We start from the raw sequence: 20,810 nt of genomic DNA, 5'->3' as shown, positions 1-20,810 counted from the left end.
TGAAGGCATCTTTGTAACACAGAGTTCATCTGCCATCAGGCCTGGTGCCTGAAGCCAGCTCCTCGTGGAGCACGTCTTTGGGGATCCTGCCACCTTACATTCAGTGGACATGAGCAAGCCAGCGCAGACCCCGCTGAGACAGGAGAGCAAACATAACGTGGGCTTGGAAGTGTCATGCACTTACATCAAGAGCTCATCTTTGCATGAGACTCTGCCCTGCCACGCGATGCCCAAAATCTTCCTGATGCAGCACACATGACAGGTGTTGAGGTGTGGCTCCCGGAGGGTATTTAAGTTACCCATGATTCACTTCCATTAAGCGGTGTGCTCAACACATAAACCTGGTAGACCTTCATCTTGATATTAGTCAGTAGCATCACCTTTTAAATGCATTACTATTTACTGACTTTATAGGTCCCTTTCTCTTGCCAAAGGCGACTCAAAGCCACTTAACAACAACAAAAGAACCCACCCTGAAACAAACAAAAACCCACACATACCAATACATTGAAACACCTTTAAAATACTCTCTCCAAACCCGTGGTTACCAACATGGGACACACGCCCCACAGGGGGGGGGGGCAATTTGGAAGCTTGTTTAGACCCAGTTAATGGCCTTTTAGGCTTCCTCCACGTGAATACGGTAGGAGTTTACTTTTTGAATAATAAGAATTAATTGCCACGGGGGCTGGGGAGAATAAAAGGATTTTAGAGATGCTTAGGTGGGGCATGGCCAAATAAAGGTTGGGAGCCACTGCTCTAAACTAAAAATAAAGTCCAAAACGCTGCAACTTTTCCTCGTAGGGGAGTCCCTCCCTCCCAGCCACCCCCGCTTTTCCGAGGTTCTTTTTTCTTGAACCTTTTCCCAGCCCTACAAGCGACTCTCCTCCTGCTGCTCCTCCCAGTCCTTAAAACAGGCTTCTTTCTTCCCCTCCTGCTCCTTCCTTCTCCGGCGTTGCGGCCCGCCTCCCCGCCCCGGCTCCGGAGCGGCAGGGGGCGCCGTCCTCTGCCGGCCCTTCCGCGGAAGGCAGCGTCGCTGGTGCCCGGCGGCGTCGGCGTCGCGGAGAGGCGTCTCGGAGGCCAGAGGGCAGCGGGGCGGGCCCTGCTTCGCTGCTTCCCAGGCGTCGGCGCTGCCCGGCCGTGGCCGGCCGACGGGTGCGGCGATGGGGATGTGCTTGCCCTGCATGGGGGGAGCCGCCGACAACGTGGTGGAGACGCCCGACCCGGTAAGCGGGGGGAAACCGCCTGGCGCCCCCGAAGCTCTCCCGTCCCCCACCCCCTCCGAACCCCCTTTCGCGATTAAGGGCCACCCCAGATGCAAAACCAGCCTCCGTCCCCAAACATGGAGAAGTATCGCCATTCAGTAGTAGCGAAACATTCCCCCCGCCCCCTTTCCACCTGCGCGTCGCTTCTTCTAGTGATCTCCTTCCCCTCCCTTCCCGGGTTGGATAAAACGCAAAGCGTGGCCAGCAGATCTCTTCCAACTCCTGGGGGCGCAAGCTTTAAAGTTTAAGACCTACTTAGAAGGAAGCGCACCGAGGGCCAGGTCAACGGCTGTAGGATCGCAAGCCCTAGAAGTTAGCCAGGAGACACACCCTTCACGACCAGCAGCTTGGAAGAAAATCCTATCGTGCTCAATAGGGGCAATAGTGTCTTGCTGCGTGCTTTTGTCTTCACGCGTTGGTAGAGTTGGAACAATCGTGCGCTCAAAAGGGTCAGGAGGTAGTGATCCCAGGTACATGCACAGAGGAATAGCGGCGAGTGAGTTTGGTGGTGTTGTTTTTTAAGCCTCAATAGGAGAACAGAACTCTGGAGTGTACAAGCCCTGCTGGAAAAAGAGCACCTACTTTGCTGTTAGTGAGAAAGAGAGAGAGAGAGAATACGCATTCTGTTGGATGCATAGTTCAAGGGTATTTAAAATATTTATAAGTGTACGAAATGCAGTTGTCTTCTAATTGCTCTGTAAATGCTTCTGCTGATATGAGAACACTCGGGGTAATCGTAACAGCTAACCCAAGACGATGTAGTTGCTTAGAAGCAAACCCCACAATCTCCAGAGGGGCTTACTCCTATGTAAGCATGCATAGGATTGCAACTTTATTGTTCACTTATTTTCGCAGAAAAAAATAATAGCATTTTTTATTTTATTTTTTAAAAAAATAGATGACATTTTTATAACAACGTACCTTATTTAATAGCACACAAACTACGGGTAAACTTGGTAGTTTGTAGAACAGTAAAATCCAGAAAGTTTGTGTTCTGAAATCCATATTTATCACTGGCAGCTTGATTTCCTGGGATTGCATCTAGACCAATTGATTTCTTGATATTATAGCAATATCAGTATCTTCCCTCCATGGTATCGAATTGAGGTTTTAATCCTACTTTTACATGATGTGCAATAATACATTTGTTTATTTCAAACATTTCTGTTCCACTCTAGATTTAAAATAACAATGATGATCTAAATTGAAGCATCAAATAAGCATTATAAAATACCAAAATAAAACATTACAGGTGAATATCATACATAAAATACACATTTAAAGTAGTATAATTGACAGGTGAATAAAACACCCTCCCCTCAAAACACCTATTTGATTTTTGTATTGGGCCAGGGAGGATTCTAAGCACATTTAGCTGAGCATAGTTAGAAATCCTCCCATCAGACCTGCCTGCTGAATGTGGTTGGAGGCAGAGCAGTGGGATAGTTTGTTTGTTTGTTTGTTTGTTTGTTTGTTTTACAAGTGTATAAACTGCTTCACAGCCTGAAACAGTGTATGAGATTTAAAAAAAGAGATAAAATACAGGCTCTGAAAATGCTAAAACCATTTCAACACCATGTACAATTAATAATCCATAAATGGTTGGGTCGTACCTCGGGGAAAGCCTTCCTAAATAAAAATGCATCCAGTAGCCACCTAAACATCAATATACTAGATGCCTGTCTAAATTTTAGCTGGTAATTGATTCCACAGGGCTGAATGCTCAGGGCCTGGTTTCTAGTACAGTGGTACCTCGGGATACAAACAGTTCGCATTACAGACTCTGCTAACCTGGAAGTAGTACCTCGGGTTGAGAACTTTAACTCAGGATAAGAACAGAAATCGTGCTCCAGCGGTGCGGCGACAGCGGGAAGCCCCATTAGCTAAAGTGGTACCTCAGGTTAAGAACAGTTTCAGGTTAAGAACGGACCTCCGGAACGAATTAAGTTCGTTACCAGAGGTACTACTGTAAAAGCTAAGCACACCTCTGGGGCATTCAGTATTCTCAGCAGTGCCTCATCTGAGGAGCACAGTTACTAGGCAGTAGTGGTGAGTAGTCCCTTGGATAACTACTTGGTCCCAAGTGGCTGAGGGTTTTAAATGTTAAAAGCAAAACCTTGAATGGTGCCCAGTAGCGTAGAGGCAGCCAGTGCAGTTCTTTCAGCAGAGGCATGTACACAAGGCCGTCTTAACCACATCTGGCGCCCTGGTGCCAAGATCCCTCCGGCGCACGGGGAGCTGAGAGGCACGGAGGAGGCAGCCCCAGGCTCCCCCTCCCCGCACGAAGCTCTGGAGGCAAGCGGGGAGCGCGAGCCTGGGCTGCCTCCTCCGTGTCTCTCAGCTGTTGAGCGGTGTCAGGCCGCTCTCCGGAGGCGTGCGGGGAGTGCGAGCCTGGGACCGCCTCGCCGTACCTCCCAGCTGTTCAGAGGAGGCGGCCCCAGGCCAGCGCTCCCCATGTGCCTCCGGAGAGCTGCCTAAAGCCGCCCAACAGCAGAGGCGTGCGGAGGCAGACACCAGCGTTCAGCGCCCCTTCTGTGCCACTGATGGTCAGGCTCCCTGGCGCCTGGCGCCACCCAGCCCGGTCCTAGGGACGGCCCTGCATGTACACCTAGTCAGCAACCTAAGTGCTACGTTCTGCCTGTTCAAGGCCAAGGGAAATTGCCACATGGAGCCTGGTCCACCGTGTGCAGAATTTGTTATATGCTATGCTATGTGGTTGATTTGCGGGGATCAAATGTACTCTTCCCCCCCCCCAATGTTTTCCCAGGAATCCTGACCATGGTCTTGAGCAGTGGGAGTTGAATTGCTAGAAAGGGTTCAATTTTAATAATTTCCGAAATGGCAGCTGTTGTAAAGTAGTGCTTAGGGTGTGACTAGGCTCAAGGAAACCTTTGTTCAAATCCCCTGTCAGCCACGAAGTTTCCTAGGTGACCTTGATCCAGTCTCTTGTCTCAAGGTCACCCTTTTAGTGCAGCTGTGAGGGTGAAATGGAGGGTGTGGGAATATCCTTGAAAACACACTTGAGCTGCCTCACTGAGAAAGGGGGGTTAAAATGTATAGCACCTGGAAGGCCAAAAGCTCCCTTCCCTGTGTTAAAACCTTTCTCATACTCAGACATTTTCTGTCTCCAAAATAATGTGCTGGAGATAATTTTCCTCCCCTTAGCTCACACCTCAGTGACAGACCCCAGGCTACTGCTTCAACCACTTCTCATTCAGCAGCACACAGAGGTTAAATCCGTCTTGTCTATATCTCAGTGTGTCTCTCTGTCTGTCTGTCTGTCTCCCAGCATTGGTTTACTTCGATTTCCCCTTCTCCTACCCTCAGGTCCTTCATGTTCCACCTTTTACTTTGCTGCAGGACCGGACTGCTCACTTGGTCACTCACTCACTGTTGTTGGGCTGGACCCCAAACATCCACACCCTCTCCTCCTTATACCCCCTTCCACTGCTGAACTCTCTTACCCAAACAAGTGTGCATGTAAATGGGCTAGGAGCAAAGGAACACTGAATCAGACCGTTGGTCCATCTAGCCCAGTACTGTCAACTTTGACTGGCACAGCTCTCCAGGGTTTTAGGCAGGAGACTTTCCCAGCTCAACATGGAGGTGAAGATTTCAGGGATTGAACCCGGGATCTTCTGCATACAATGAATGTGCTCTGCCCCTGAGCTACAGGAAATGAACACCGCCGCACTGTTTGTCTTCTTTCTTCCCACCACTGCATAGTCAGATATTGGGGTGAGTAGAACCCCAGTATTCTTCCACCCTGAAATGTGCCCCCCCAGTAGCCTCACTTGGTTGCACTTTGCCTAATGATGGGGCAGGCAGTGCACTTGGACATCTCATTATCAACTAGGAAATTAAAAGGCTTATATGCAGACTCAGGCAGAAATGGCAACTTTGGCTCGAGTTCTCAAGAACTGGGAATAATTTACTGCGTTGCAAAGACTGATGGGAAGTCCAATTTCCTCCTCAGTAAAGTTGGTGTGAAATAACTTCTTAAACCGCTCTTTTTTGTATCCTTTTCGCAGGAGCTGAAAAGAAGACAACTTGCAGAAGCCGCAGAAAAAAGGCAGATGGAGGTAGGCTGGTGTTTGGCACAGAGATTGACCCAGATACTTCCTTATTGAGTGAATGTGAAAAATAGATAAATGGCTGTTTTCTGGAAATTGCATGAGAGCCATTCCTGAGTTGCACTGGAGTATAGACTTTACAACTAATATTTTTTGGAATTAATATCCAGTAATAGTTTCTAGGTATCATATGCATAGTAAAAAAAACTGTGGGGAGGACGCCAGTATGTGCTTCTAGATATTCGGCTATCATAAATAACTGCAGCCTCCCAAACTTTTCGGGCAGCAACAGGATTGCTTTTCTGAAGAGTTTCAACAGGAGATGGCTGGACAGAGCAAGGCTCAGGCCTTCATCTTCCTTGCCTCTTTTTTTTCCTTTCTGGGGAAGGATGCCTTTGGACCCATGAAGAGCTCAGAGGATTCTGAGTCAAGGAATATCCAGAGATGCTATGTGGCCCGTGGATGCCATGCTGGATACCCCAGTTGTCTACATGGACAACTGCATTTCCGTGCGCTCTGGCACTCATCACAGTCCTCCATTCATGTCAGACTAATCTGATCTCATTTTTTGACAAAATTACAAGCCTGTTAGATGAAGGGAACGCTGTGGATGTAGCCTATCTTGATTTCAGCAAGGCCTTTGACAAGGTGCCCCATGATATTCTTGTAAAGAAGCTGGTAAAATGTGGGCTAGACAATGCTACCATTCAGTGGATTTGTAACTGGCTGACTGACCGAACCCAAAGGGTGCTCATCAATGGCTCCTCCTCATCCTGGAGAGTAGTGACTAGTGGGGTGCCACAGGGTTCTGTCTTGGGCCCAGTCTTATTCAATATCTTTATCAATGACTTGGATGATGGGCTTGAGGGCATCCTGAGCAAGTTTGCAGATGACACCAAATTGGGAGGGGTGGCTAATACCCCAGAGGACAGGATCACACTTCAAAATGACCTTAACAGATTAGACAACTGGGCCAAAGCAAACAAGATGAATTTTAACAAGGAGAAATGTAAGGTACTACACTTGGGCAAAAAAATGAAAAGCACAAATACAGGATGGGTGACACCTGGCTTGAGAGCAGTACATGTGAAAAGGATCTAGGAGTCTTGGTAGACCACAGACTTGACATGAGTCAGCAGTGTGATGCAGCAGCTAAAAAAGCCAATGCAATTCTGGACTGCATCAATAGGAGTATAGCATCTAGATCTAGGGAAGTAATAGTACCACTGTATTCTGCTCTGGTCAGACCTCACCTGGAGTACTGTGTCCAGTTCTGGGCACCACAGTTCAAGAAGGATACTGACAAGCTGGAACATGTCCAGAAGAGGGCAACCAAAATGGTCAAAGGCCTGGAAACGATGCCTTATGAGGAACGGCTTAGGGAGCTGGGTATGTTTAGCCTGGAGAAGAGAAGGTTAAGGGGTGATATGATAGCCATGTTCAAATATATGAAAGGATGTCATATGGAGGAAGGAGAAGGATTGTTTTCTGTTGCTCCAGAGAAGCGGACACGGAGCAATGGATTAAAACTTCAAGAAAGAAGATTCCACCTAAACATTAGGAAGAACTTCCTGACAGTAAGAGCTGTTCGGCAGTGGAATTTGCTACCAAGGAGTGTGGTGGAGTCTCCTTCTTTGGAGGTCTTTAAGCAGAGGCTTGACAGCCATATGTCAAGAATGCTTTGATGGTGTTTCCTGCTTGGCAGGGGGTTGGACTGGATGGCCCTCGTGGTCTCTTCCAATTCTATGATTCGCCAGAAGCGGTTTAGTCATGCTGGCCACATGACCCAGAACGCTGTCTGTGGACAAACACCAGTTCCCTCGGCCTGAAGCGAGATGAGTGCCGCACCCCATAGTCACCTTTGACTGGGCTCAACTGTCCAGGGGTCCTTTACCTTACATGAATTTAATATCCACTGAATTTGAGATTTATGTAAAAGAGCAGCCTTGTGCATATCTGTAATTCATTTAGTAAAGAAAAAGCAGAATGGAAAAGGTATTTGATGTGATTGTTGTATTGATTTTTATATATTAAAATAAACCTAGATTGTCATGTGGTTCTTGTGTCCCATTGTTCCTTTCTAAAGACTGCTTCTCGGGGTGTAAAGAATCCATCTTCTGTGGAGGAAAGGAAAAGGAAACAGGAGGAAATGGAAAAACGCCTGGAATCAGGCCCTGGACCAGGCGGCGGCGGACTGAGAGTAATTATGCATAAGATTAAATGCTGTAATTTCTTCTTCCCCACCCCACTTTTTAAAGTAATTATTGAGAGTGAGTTGAGTGATTGCCTTCTTTTTGCAGACAACTGTGTCTTGTAAAGTGCTTTATTGCTGTTGCGGCATTTGGCACAGGGAATCCAAATCCCTTTGACAGTTTGCTTCTTGCATAGCAATTTCATTGAACAACTGAAAACTATCTTTCAGAATAGGAGTGCAATGGAGTCTTATGGCATTTAAAAGTGAAAACGTTAAGTTGAGTAAATAATTTGAAAAATATTTTAAATTTATTTAAAGAATTTATAAACCATCCACTCTTTGGTAATGTTGTTGGGTGTAGAAAGAAAGAAAGAAAGAAAGAAAGAAAGAAAGAAAGAAAGAAAGAAAGAAAGAGTTAATATCATAGCTGCCAAGTTTTCCCTTTTCTCGCGAGGAAGCCTATTCAGCATAAGGGAAAATCCCTTTAAAAAAGGGATAACTTGACAGCTATGGTTAATATCAATATATTAAATCCATCTGTAAAACCAGCAGGGATAATATCCAGCAGTGCTACAAAACTGGTTGAATTGTAAGTTTCTTAAGCAGGCACCAGAAAGAACAAATTGTTGTCACCATGCTCATTTCCAGGTTGAGCGTATTCCAGAATCCGGGTGCCACCACACTTACCTCTGTGGCAGGTATCATTTACATGAAAATTCAAGGTGTGTGGCAGCCACAAGTGGCCTCACTTGATGATCTAGGGGTTTGAGTGGAATGCTATGGAACAGAATTGTATTTCCTAGGAGTATACACAAGCATTTGTTGTGTATTCCTGATGGTCCAAAATTATTGCTGGAGGTGTCCAATAAAAACCAAATACGAAAGAAATATCAATGCATAATCTAAATGTGGCCTCTCATGAGCAGATGAACTGGATTCACAAAATGTAAGCCTATTCCTTTGTAAGATAAAACCTTTGATCTTGATAAAGATCCCTTGATAAAAACAAGGCTGTGAATTTATATCCCCTCTTCACCTTCTTACGTGTGTTTTTTTTCATCATAGTGGCAAGTTGGGTAACTCCAAGAGCAGCTCCTGGAGGGAAGAAGACATCCTACTGCCAAGACCTTGCCAGTACTTGCGACTGAATGGCACTTGTTTGGTGTCTGGTTTTTGCCATTGTTTGCCTCTGAAGATGCAGCAGGACTTTGCCACCATAGCAGGGCAGGGAAAAGATGTGCACTAAGGATATTGTCAAGTGAAAGCGTCACAATGCACAGCAGAGTTGGCCAAAATAAACAGTCCCCTACTAGTTCCGTTGCCATATTCTAGAGTTTTGCATGTCTTAACATATTTGAGGGGCCTGAAGAGAGACGTATGTAATAAATGAAATTTTCCTGCCTTGATTCTCTAGGAAATCCATTCTGCTTTTTACGGTGTGCCCAGATACTTAGCTCTGTCCTTTTCTCCCCTTGTGTCACACTTGTAAGATTTAAGTCACAGTCCTTGAATCTTAACGTGAGAGTGAGTATTTTGAGGATAGAAGCTTTGGTGCCTTTTAAGGGTGAACTCATATATTTAAGAGAAATGTGACCATGAGGTAAGAAATTGTGTCTTATTCTTAAAAATGCTAACTCTGGGAGGGCAGTGGGCAATATTTATGGGACTTATTTTGCTATCTCTCATATTTCCTTCTACTGCATTGAGAGTATGTGATTGTGAATCACTTAAAATACAATTAAGCCAAAAAGGGTTTGTCTGCCAGCAGTTGTCTCTAAGTTGGTATTGAATTATGCCTGGCATGTCAGCTGGGTAGACAGTGCAATGCCTTGACATGTTCTGCTTTCTGGCTATTTGGAGAACCCGATTTCTTTATTTTTAAATTAGTATTCTGAAACAAATATATGGAATATTCATGCAATCTCTTTGAAGACAACTAAGGAATAAAATCACCTTATGGGGGAGATGGTTTCGCCTTTACTTTTTGTGCTTAAAATTAAGTTGGTGGTTTCTTGCATGCTCCCAAAGAATATTTGGCTTTTTAAAAAAATCTGTCAGTAAAAAATGTACAAAACAAAATTTAAACTATATGCAACCCGGTGTGTGTGTGTGTGTGTGTGTGTGTGTGTGTGTGTGTGTGTGTGTGTAAATAAAGTGTCCAAATGAACTTCCTCTAACTTAAACAGGTTATTTAACTTTTCCCATCCCACAGCATTGTTCTAGGTAGTGCTGATTTTCAAAGAGCAGGCGAATCCCTACAATAAAATACCCCATTGAAATGGAATGAAATTAAGTTGGAAGGAATGTGCAGTTTTAAAACCTCTCAACATTCTGCTGAGTTAGGCTTCTACTAAATAAAGTATGATTCTTGTTTTCTAGCCCACAGTAATATAATGTCTGCAGCCTTTCCCCTAAAGGTCAAACTGTGTCTTGAATTTCATAAGCTATGCTGTATTTATAACTAAAACTGTCCAAGTGCTTTAACAAGTTAATTGAGAATGGGATGTTTTCCCTTTCTTTGGCACAAAATAACACAGGTTGGAAGTGATGCATTTGGCCTAGTTTTGAGAGAAATGTTGTGGGTCACGGCAATTTCCCTTTCACTCATTAGCTTTACACGGTGTATCATGTAGTATCTGCCAGGAGAGAGTCCAGCATCTGTCTTCATATTTGTTCACGCAATGTGATTGTTTTAATAAATATTGTGCAGAAAGTCTGGCCACGTTGTAAAATACTGATACCTCAAATACAATTATGGGTATTTGTGTTGCACTCATACTGTATTTTCTTACTGCTTTTTCCTGGTGTAATACCAATGGAATAACACTTGCGACATCTAGATTTCCAGTAATGCAGAGCATCCTTTAAGAGGATGATGCTAAGAAAAGTTATTATTAAAGTGCCAATTTGGGAATTAAGTTGCCTGTGCTTTTTTTTATTACTTCTGTTGACCTCCTAAAAAGGGGGTCCGTGTTGGATTGAGAGCTTTCTGTTGTCAGCACTTTCTACATTAATTGGTGCAAAACCACTGTTCTTTCAGTGTGAGAGGTCTCAGCCCCTTCTTGGCTGAACTTTTTATAGTTCTCTTGCTATTATAGTTGTCATACTTCAAAGGTCTGTGTACTTCCAACTTTCAGAGCCTTGAATAATGTGGACTTTGTGTTTGAAGAAAGGAGTGAGTGATTTTATGTAACACATCATGGTGTCGTAGAGAGGTACTGGAATTTTGTTTGTGTTATAAGTTGTGCTGTTTACTTATATTTGCCAGAAACACTGCAGAAGAAGATTTAATACAGAACTATGCCTCTTTAAAACACATTTTCGGGAGCAAGTGTCATTAATTTCACTAAGAGCAAGACTGAATTACAGCTTTATATCCTATTGTTACATATTTGTTGTGATCACTCTCCTCTCCAAAGGTGACTTGAGGCTTCTTAGGAATGATACAATCCTGCTTACCCCCATTTGCTATTGCAGAGGCAAGGTGTCTGCCTCTTTTTGTTTGTGTGCAACCCAACAAGCTGATTCAGGGTTCTCACACATCCAGAACAGGTTATTAGTACTTTGAGAGCAGATAGCCTCTATCCAGTCCTGAAAATGTGAGTGCATAGTAGAAAGAAAACCATGTACAAGCTGTAGACAAACCAGGCCCTTTCCATAATTTTTTGGAATGTGCAAGTTCTACCAAAATCTAAGGGATTTGGAAGTAATGTATAAAAAGATCTTAGGTTTTAGATATCAAAACGATATTGGTTGCAGGTAGAGTCCTTGATGCAATGCCCCTGGAGCATTACCAGACATCTGATGACACTACATAGGAGCAGAGGTTACACACATGCTTGTCTTCTGAGATCTGATGCCATTCTCCTGGGATTTTCCATTTTGTGTGCACAAAGCATTGAAAAGATCAAGGCAATGCTAGCCTACATGGAACACCCTACAAGTTGTGTAGGCTTCTAATTTGGATTGAGACAATGATGGTCAAAAGATCCATTCCGTCAGCAGCTCATGAAAAGTGACTGTTCTTATAGCTGCAGATTAGGATTACTTATAGGTAAACCTATACTGTAAACTGCCTCGTAAGCCCTGGTGTATAAAATAAATAGGTAGTGCTTATGGAAAGTGTTTAGCCCCCAAAAGACTGCAAAATCTGAGTAGGTTTAGGTCAGTCTCTACTTGTTTGTGAGAGCAATACGCTGCAATGAACCACTGAGAGTCTGTTTTTTAAAAGTATCTGTTTATTTCTAATGCACCATGTGATTTCAGCTCAAATTTATACAGTCATCATTCAAATAATCCTCGAACAATGATTTTTCTAGGAAAGGCACAAAAGTTGTCAAGTATAGACAAAAGAAAATTAGCAAAACCAATAAACCAAAACCTTAGCATTCCTATATATCACAGAGATGTGTAACATAACCACTCCCCAACATTTATCTACAGAGAATGCATGTAGTATTTTCATATTTTACCCAATATGCTCAAAAACATAACTAAATCCAGCGGCAGAGAATATCCCACCATCACACAGTGGGACAATGGTCTATAACTGCCTATACATTTCTATAACCACCTAAAGCTATACTGTACCCTTCAAGCACAACAGCCAGGAAGAGCTAATCTAAAGGCAAATACCAAGCACCCAAACAGCAGATACATGGGAGTACTACTGGTGATTGCATTCGCATGTCAAGTTTGAAAGTTTCAGAACAGGGAGGGGGAAGCTGTGCACTTTCATATGTTGGGTTCTCGATTCCCACTAGGCCTGGCTAGTGGTCGAGGATGATGGCAGTTGTAGTCAATAACACCAGGGGGGCTACAGCAGGCATCCCCAAACTGCAGCCCTCCATATGTTTTGGCCTACAACTCCCATGATCCCTAGTTAACAGGACCAGTGGAGGGCCGAAGTTTGGGGATGCCTGATCTAGACATTGTGACATGCTAACACACTTCAGTTTGCATGGCAGGATTGATTGATTGTTGCTGTTTTATTCTATTCATCAGTTCTGGCCTCATGCAACACCATTTATTTCAGGAAGATTTGTACTGATTAAACTTAGATTCATAAGATCAGCTTAATCAAGCTCACAATGTGTCTGAGTATGTAGAGCAGGCATCCCCAAACTGCGGCCCTCCAGATGTTTTGGCCTACAACTCCCATGATCCCTAGATAACAGGACCAGTGGTTGGGGAAGATGGGAATTGTAGTCCAAAACATCTGGAGGGCCAAAGTTTGCAGATGCCTGGGCTACAGGCTTCCTATCCTTGGGGAAGAATGACTGTCAGGAATAATTCCTATGTCAAAAAGATATACAGATGTTCTTTAGCACTTACTATGAAAAACAAATCTGAATGGACTTATGCTTTTAGCTGTAACTTAAAGCTATGAAACACGCTTGTGAGTCTTATCTTTCCAAAATGTTGGCCAGTCTGAAGCTCTTTAGCTCTTTATACTAAGGGCATGTGGTCCTCCAGATATTGTTGGACTCCAACTTTCATCGGTCCCAGCCAGCATGGCCAAGGATCAAGGATGATGGGAGTTTTAGTCCCAATAACATTTGGAGGGATACAGGTTCCCCATCCCTGTTATAATTCCAAGGCACTCTTCTCTATCTTTGTCAAGGCCAACTTTAGCCTTTCTGTTGTCCAGATGTATACATGGTTAATGTCTTTCAGTCCACCTAATGCATACCTCTGACGCAGGTCCCTTGAGATAGCTTGCTTTGCAACAGCATCACTGGTTTTGGGAGTGAGGGCAGTGGGGAATCCCAGGTGGCATTTGACTTGTAGTCCAACAGCGTATTGCCATCTCGTCAATACCTGGTGTTATATGCAGCTTAGGAACCAAAAGCATACATGAACCATATTGAAACATCTTAAAATAGATTATAGCAGGGGAGGAGAAAAATACTCTTTAACATAGCTTTCAATAACACACATGCATGCATTCTATGGAGGCTGCTCTTTTGTTTTTAAACCTATACAATGCTTGCTGCTTGTTTCTTTCACCAGTTGGGAAAGGCCGTATATTAAGACAATATACAGGCATTTCCCACCAGTTGTCTACCTTCTTTTGCAGTAAACACACTGGCACAGCAGCTGCTAATAGGCCTAGAGCTATCTGATGCAAGTATGGCATTCTCTTGCCTGTAAGAGTACCCCATTCATTGCAGGGGGGTGGGGGTTGATGAAGTACACAGAAGAAGGCATTTAAAAAAAATATCAGGTCTCATCTATGGATGAGGCAGCCTGTAAACAGAGGAGTTCACATTGTGTGTCAGAACAGGGAAAGCTGCCTTATATCTTCTATCTGGCCCAGCAGTGTCTACTCTTGACTGGCAATATATCTATCTCCAGGGTCTCAAACAGAGGTCTTTCTCATATGCTACCCAGCTTTTTTCTTTTTTAACTGGAAGTGAACCTGGAGCTTTTTGGATGCCAATAATGAGGTTAACCACAGAGCTCTGAATTAGGGCAAATGATTGAGAACCATAGATGCTTTCCATACAAATATATCACATTTTGTTACTTTAATGTGACTCATAAGTCATTCTAAGAATACATTCATAGAGTAATAATTTGGCTAAAAATATATGTCTATTTTTAAAAAATCAGATTGTAGTAATTAACCTATCGAGGGTAACTTGCTATAAAAAGGAACAGCACTAGAAATAAATAGCACTACAGTTCAACAACCCACAACATGGGTTGCCATTTCCAGTCTGCATGTAATTTTCAGGAGTCCTTTTAAAGCACCAACTAATGTAACTACACTTGAGAAGATAGCACGGGCCTACATATACAGAGTCCCGAATGAACATTTCACTTAATCTCCTTTTTGGTTTTGTAATGGGCAGAAACAACCAAGTAGCTGTCTGGGTTCATATCCTTGATGGTCGGAGACTTGTTCTGGATCGGGGATGTTTTCCCATCCACTCGGGAGATCTGCATTATTCGGCACGGGTCGTGTTTCAGCAAATACCCAGCAAACGTCTCCCAGCCGCCTCCTACGCGAACCATCACATGCTTGTTGTGCAGCATCTGCATTTGCAAAAGAGGGAGAGGGGGAAAATAACTCCTGAAATCCATGTTTGCGAACGGCAAGTTTTTTTCCCCTGAAAACACTCAAAGCCCAGTTCACTCTAATCCTGTTGAAATTCCTGAGAGTAATGGCTCAGTCCCAAACACCTTCAATGCTATTGCAGAAACTGCAGGGGAGGCAATCAAAGCTTTGCCACAGCATACATCTGCTCATGGGTGCAATGCAAGGTTGCATATGGGCCCCGCTATTCTTTAATACCTCCATAAATGACGTAGTTTAGAGCTTTCCTCTCCTCTTCCCTGCCCGCCAAAACTGGTAATGAACAAAAAATTATACTGCTGCTTTATTTAGACAATACAGCTCTTATTTCATTATCCCAAGTAGGTACAAGATTACTTTCCAAATTCAGAGCATATTGGAAACAGGATAGCTCATATATTAATTACAGTAAGACCAAAGTGGTGGTGGTTGCCCAAAGGCATAAGTGTTGTGAATGAGTCCTGGATAGTCTTTTCATTAAATATTGTCGCTCATTCAACTACTCAGGGCATCATGGGTTTTTTGTGAAAAATACTTCCTGGCCCACTCATTTTAAGGCAATTTAAATTTCATCTGCCTCTTTATTGAGAGCTAGAAAGGCATATTACTTTTAGTAAGGGTGTTTTTTTTAAAAAAAAATATTGCTGAAACCTTATCTTGCTTCTTATATGGTGCAGCTATTCACGGTACTTATAGTAGGAGTGAACTGGATATAATCCAAAATAAATATCCATGTCACTGCTTAAAGAGTCCCACAGAGTACACATGATGCATTACTTGGAATTGACGTAGGTCTCCTTTCTCTAAAAGCATACATTCATAATTTTATACCAAAGGAAACCTCTTGCTAATACCACACCAACATTTAGCAAAACCGTGTTTTTAGTCCTGCAAAATAGAGAATTAGTATAGAAATAGAGAATCCCGGGCATCATGCTGTAACAGTATGATATTGAGTTGCTCCATTTTCCCTATAATACCATCTCAAGGGGCATAGCTAGGGGGCAGAGCGAGCGACCCACGGGGGCGCCACAGTGATCTGCCTAGGGCCCCAAACAGTGTTGACTGCTAAGGGCATTTTTTAATCTAAATGGTCTGAGGAACCTTGCCATTTTAAATTTTGATAATTTGTATTCCCGAAAATGTATATGAAACTAATTCTTAGAATGTCTCATTTTTTTACATTGAAAAATAATAATTCAACCCTGACCTTCCTCCTAAAGGAGCCCACAAATTAGAATGGCCCTTGGCTACAAATAATAAATATCTGACTGACAGTGGGCATATACTTTGCAGGAAACCCCTGCCAATCTTGGCACTTTTATATGTAGTTTACCCTTCACAGAGTTACAGTTCTCAGCAACCCTTAACAGACTACAATGCCCAGAATTCTTTGAGTGAAAAAAATGTACATTGGAGGAATAGTGTATGTACGCAGCCTATGTTTTGGGTTGGGTTTAATGATGGCATCTCAAAAAGTGTATCATTTGCCACTGCAAGCATACTAGGTTGAAAGGTGAAAAGGAATCTCTCTCTCTCTCTCTCTCTCTCTCTCTCTCTCCCTCCCTCCCTCCCTCCCTCCCTCCCTCCCTCCCTCTCTCTCTCCCTCCCTCCCTCTCCCTCTCCCTCTCCTTTTGCTTGCTTTCTTCACCACAATTGAATTCCCTTTATAACTATAACTATCAGAGAATGCTCCAGCACAGGTGGATGTGACAGAAGAGCTCGGTATGGTCCCTTGACAGTGTTAGAACTGAGCTCAAATAGTGTTGTCATAACAAATAGGATATTTTAAAAATCCAGATTGGGAGTGAAGATAAATTACAAAGCTCTCCAGAATTCCCTATGGTGAACTGCAGGCACCTCATGTGACAGAACTGATATTGCCCAGAGACCAAAGGAAAAAAAGAATGAGCAAAACATTAAGGTACCTTAAGGGGCCCCAGGAAAGCAAAATCACGTTCAGAAATAGCCCAGAATTGGCAGAGTATGTGAAGGATAACACGTATCAGATAGGTATCAGGGAGCAGATAAGAATCAATGCCTTCCCTGGAAACTACCGTACGTAGTTCATATGAGCCTTCCTAGGAAGGATTGGGAAATCAGTGTCAACATAAGAAAAGTTTTCTGTTATAATTATTCCACCATTTTCTCTTGACAGACAACTCTCAACAATAGAATGGGCATCTCCTCTGGCTGTCGATCAAATTATCATACCATATATTTTAGTCCCACTTTCAGGAAAGAAATTATATGGTGTTTTGGCTAGGCAATGAAACGAAAAATCATGTTGGTAATATTACTCTTTTGTAAACCTATTTGCAACAGTGGAGTAATTGCTAGTTCTGCCGCTCTGCTAGATTTATGTCTAAAATGGGTCCAGAACTAGGCAATTTGATGAAACAATAACAAAAGAAACTGTATGCTGTACTTCTCTAATTTGAAAACAACCCATCCACACTTTTCCCTGAAATATTTCCACAATAAGCCTGACTAATGTGCCTTTAATAATACTATTGTTGATTCGCTACACTGACTCTCCTAGAGGAGAAGTTAAAAAGTCAGAGGGGAGGGAAGAATCTAGCAAACTGACAGCGAAGCCATTGTGTTTCATTGTGGAATAAATTCCAGACATGCCCACGGCCAATGCTGCTACCATAAGTGCACTAAAACCAAAGCAGGAAAATGTTTAATCGTAATGATTCCAGGAGACATTTATGAATCACGTAAATCTGTACTGTTGGGAGGCTGCCACAAGAGGGTGCTTCCCTCACAAGACCTGCCATTGAATTTGTATAGAGAAGCCAGGAGTGTTATTAAAATGGAGGTGACAATATGTGAGGGAGGGGGGGAGATTAATAATTTGACACTGCTTTACGGTGCTTGCATCAGCTGAGGAGGCAGTGTAACATCACAATCAGGGCTGTAGGAACTGCTGAGGGGCCCTCATAGCTTGGGAAGGCAATGGGATACTGGGTAGCTTTGCACATGATACAAAAGTGTGGAAAGAGAGAATAGATTTTTAGATTATTTAGTCTAAACCCACTGCTCACTGCAGGAAGCTTGCAACTACAGTCTGAGTCACCTGCTCTCCAGGTAAATACCTCCAGTGACAGAGTCTCCTACCCCTGAAACATTCTTTCCTCCCATCAAATGGAAATAATGCAATAATGACATGAACAATGTAAATGGGTGACAGCATTGATAGGAGGACAATTCATTGGGGAGCTCACTTTCAGCTGCTTTTACACAGATAATGGAAGCAACGGCACTTCTTAGAAATAAGCACTTCTTAGAAATAAGCATCTCTCTGCATCTAACCACAACAGAAGTACGGCCACTTTTAAGTGGAAATCAGCTTAAGCCAGATATCAACACCCGAGAAAATTGGTGACTGTGATAATGAAGGTTTTTCTTAGATCACGCAAAATGTTGGGATGCCCCACATGACAATGAAACCAATGCCATGATATGGATTCTGATAAAAAATCTACATCACAGAACATCATAACTATGACATACATCACAACACAGAGCAAAAGGTTGAACATGCTATCAGGGTGAAAGGCTGTTTGTGAGTGCTTAGTAGGAGATTCACATCAGTATTCTGCATAAAACACATCAATGGCATTCAGCCTGACATGCCCTTTTGTTGTCCTTTTTATTTAAAATAAAATGCTTTAATGTTTTATGAAAGAAACAAAGTTTAGGAGAGGCAAACATGAAGTCAAATTTATAAAACTACAACAGTTGCAACTGCAGCCAAAGGGATTTACGCAAGCTAAGCAGGTGGAGGATTGTGGCCCAAGGTTTTTACAAAGCATTTTTAATGCAAAGATGGACAGCATTTGTTTTGTTGGCTTCTTCTCTGCCTTTAATCTCCAGTCAGGAGAATGGTAGAATAATAAAAACAGAATAATAAAATAAATTGGAATAATAAAAGCAATAATTAAGTACAACTGCAAACACGAGATGTAGAAGATGCCTTGACTTCAAAGAAGCCTCATAGCCTGAAGGAAATGCCATTTCTCTCCTGCCAAGTTAGCACTGAATGAAAGATTCATAAGCTCTGGGGTAGATCAATCAATGCAAACCTTTAGAGGTCACCCTTCTACCCAGGGAACAAATGCTTGGACTTTTGAAATGTGATACAGCTATGCATTGAAGGCATTCCCGCCCCCTGCTTGGCCCAGTCATGTCACAAATTTCAGCTACACAAGCAGATCTGAATGATTTTGAGATTCTGACACTTATTTGTCAAGTGTGTCAGCTTAAGTTTGGATACTCAGGAATTCTTGGCCTGCGGCAACCTTTTACCATTTCAGACACAAAAGCTCCTTAGCAGATTTTCAGTTGTAGGGGAAATGGAAATATTTCTGTTGTTCTTGAAAGCCTCTCCCCACCCTGCTATTCACAAACTAGATTAGAAAGCTGACTTGAACAGTGTCAGTAGAAAACCCATGGCATGACCTCAGTTTTATTCTTTAGAAGCATTTGCACCAGGGTCACTAAAATGGATCCTCCTCGCTTTCTTCCAAAGAGAAAGTCCTTTTGCTTTGCCAGGTGTGTCTCCTCCTCCCCCTGAGCACAGATCTGGGGGAACCTCAGAGAGGACATGGGGAGAGCAGGAGAGCAAAGCCCCATTGCACTAGCAGGAGTTCTTGTGCAGGGCTTCCACTAGCGGAATGGGGTAGTTGAATCCAGTCCCATATGTCCAAATAGGCTTGCTGAAATAAATGTGCATTTAGCAGGCATCTAAAGCATCATTATATAAATAATAATCCCATGGCTGGTAGTATGGATCCATCCTAGTGCTGGAAAAAGAAGCCAAAGTATTCACATCACTTAATCCAGGGCTCAACCGTTTTGGCTCCCTAAAAAAAGCTCACCAACTTTGGCTCCCACAAAAACCTCTACAACTTTGACTCCTTAAATAAAGCTCAACAATTTTGGTAGATCACTGCCAGTTTTTGTTTTGTTTTTAATAGCAGGAATGGATCTCTGTCTCTTGAAAGTTGGACATGCCTGATTAATCAATACATTTATATGGTACCCCAGCCAGCAGCAGCTGGAGAGGAACAGTAGCCCAGTGGTGTCCAGACTTTTTTCAAAGAGGGCCAGATTTGATGAAGTGAAGGGCCGTGAGGGCTGACCCAAGGGCCAGCCAATGTTGTTGACCTTTTTTTAGGATTTAACTCCAGGAAATAAACTGCCACAGGGGCCACATTAAACCAACCAGTGGGCTGAATTAGGCCCACGAAACGAACTTTGGACATGCCTGCAGTAGCCAGACCAACTGCAAAGCAGGCAAAACTTTTGCTATCATCTGCCTGGTCTGCTTTGCTACTGCTTCCCTGTGAAGAGGACCCTGGGGGACACCGGACCTACCCACAGCTGATTTGAAACAGCTGGTTAAAGAGGAAAAATAGTTGTTTATCTGAAAATTAGTGGGTGGGAGTATTCTTTGTTTATTATTTGAGTATACTACTACTACTACTACTACTAATAATAATAATAATAATAATAATATATTATTTATACCCTGTCCATCTGGCTGGGTTTCCCCAGCCACTCTGGGCGGCTTCCAACAGAAAAATAAAATAAAATAATCGATTAAACATTAAAAGCCTCCCTAAACAGGGCTGCCTTCAGATGTTCTCTAAAAAGTCTGGTAGTTATTTTTCTTTTTCTTTTTCTTTTTTACTTAATGTTGTTGTTATTTATATGGTGGGCCGTTTGGGTTGTTCTTGTTTATTTTATAAGTGTTATTTTAGACACTATATTAATGTATTCTATGATCCCCTTTATTTATGTCCTTCCTGTGTGTGTGTGTGTGTGTGTGTGTGCGCGCGCGCACACACACACACACACACGTGCGTATTTACTGTAAGTCACTTGGACAACTTTGGGAGACAAGCAACTAATAAGTTAAATAAATAAATAAATAATATCAGTATTATGTTCATTCTAAGATGTACTGTCCACAGGTATAAGATAGGCCACAAGAGTGAAATTACATTGCTAATTAATACTGTCATATTAATTTGCTTATTATTCCGCTCCAGGTCCAGATTTTGGCCTATTTTTTTCAAATAGTAAATTACTGTTTTCAGTAATGGAATCTTCATTTATGAATGACACCAGGAGCTTAAAAGAAACTGGATCTAGAATTTGGAACACCTTTGATTCCTGGGAATACT

At 42.8% G+C, this 20,810-nt stretch overlaps 2 protein-coding genes across 2 annotated transcripts in view; one reads left to right on the top strand and one right to left on the bottom strand.

Moving 5' to 3' along the window:
- The first annotated feature begins 1,071 nt into the window (after positions 1 to 1,071).
- SVIP (small VCP interacting protein) lies at positions 1,072 to 10,446 on the top strand. Its single transcript, XM_035117562.2, has 4 exons — positions 1,072 to 1,226; positions 5,297 to 5,347; positions 7,425 to 7,538; positions 8,598 to 10,446. The coding sequence occupies exons 1-4, from the start codon at positions 1,164 to 1,166 to the stop codon at positions 8,610 to 8,612; spliced, it is 243 nt and encodes an 80-aa protein (XP_034973453.1). The 5' UTR covers positions 1,072 to 1,163; the 3' UTR covers positions 8,613 to 10,446.
- Positions 10,447 to 11,696: 1,250 nt separating this feature from the next.
- The window catches only part of GAS2 (growth arrest specific 2), a 124,835-nt gene continuing 115,721 nt past the window's right edge, over positions 11,697 to 20,810 (bottom strand). The window contains exon 8 of the mRNA XM_035117548.2: positions 11,697 to 14,573. Coding sequence (XP_034973439.1) covers positions 14,355 to 14,573 — 219 coding nt within the window. The 3' untranslated portion in view covers positions 11,697 to 14,354. The remainder of the gene's footprint in view (positions 14,574 to 20,810) is intronic.

Source organism: Zootoca vivipara, chromosome 1, assembly GCF_963506605.1.
Source record: "Zootoca vivipara chromosome 1, rZooViv1.1, whole genome shotgun sequence".
Lineage (NCBI taxonomy): Eukaryota > Metazoa > Chordata > Lepidosauria > Squamata > Lacertidae > Zootoca > Zootoca vivipara.
This window is presented reverse-complemented; position numbering and strand designations above follow the sequence as displayed.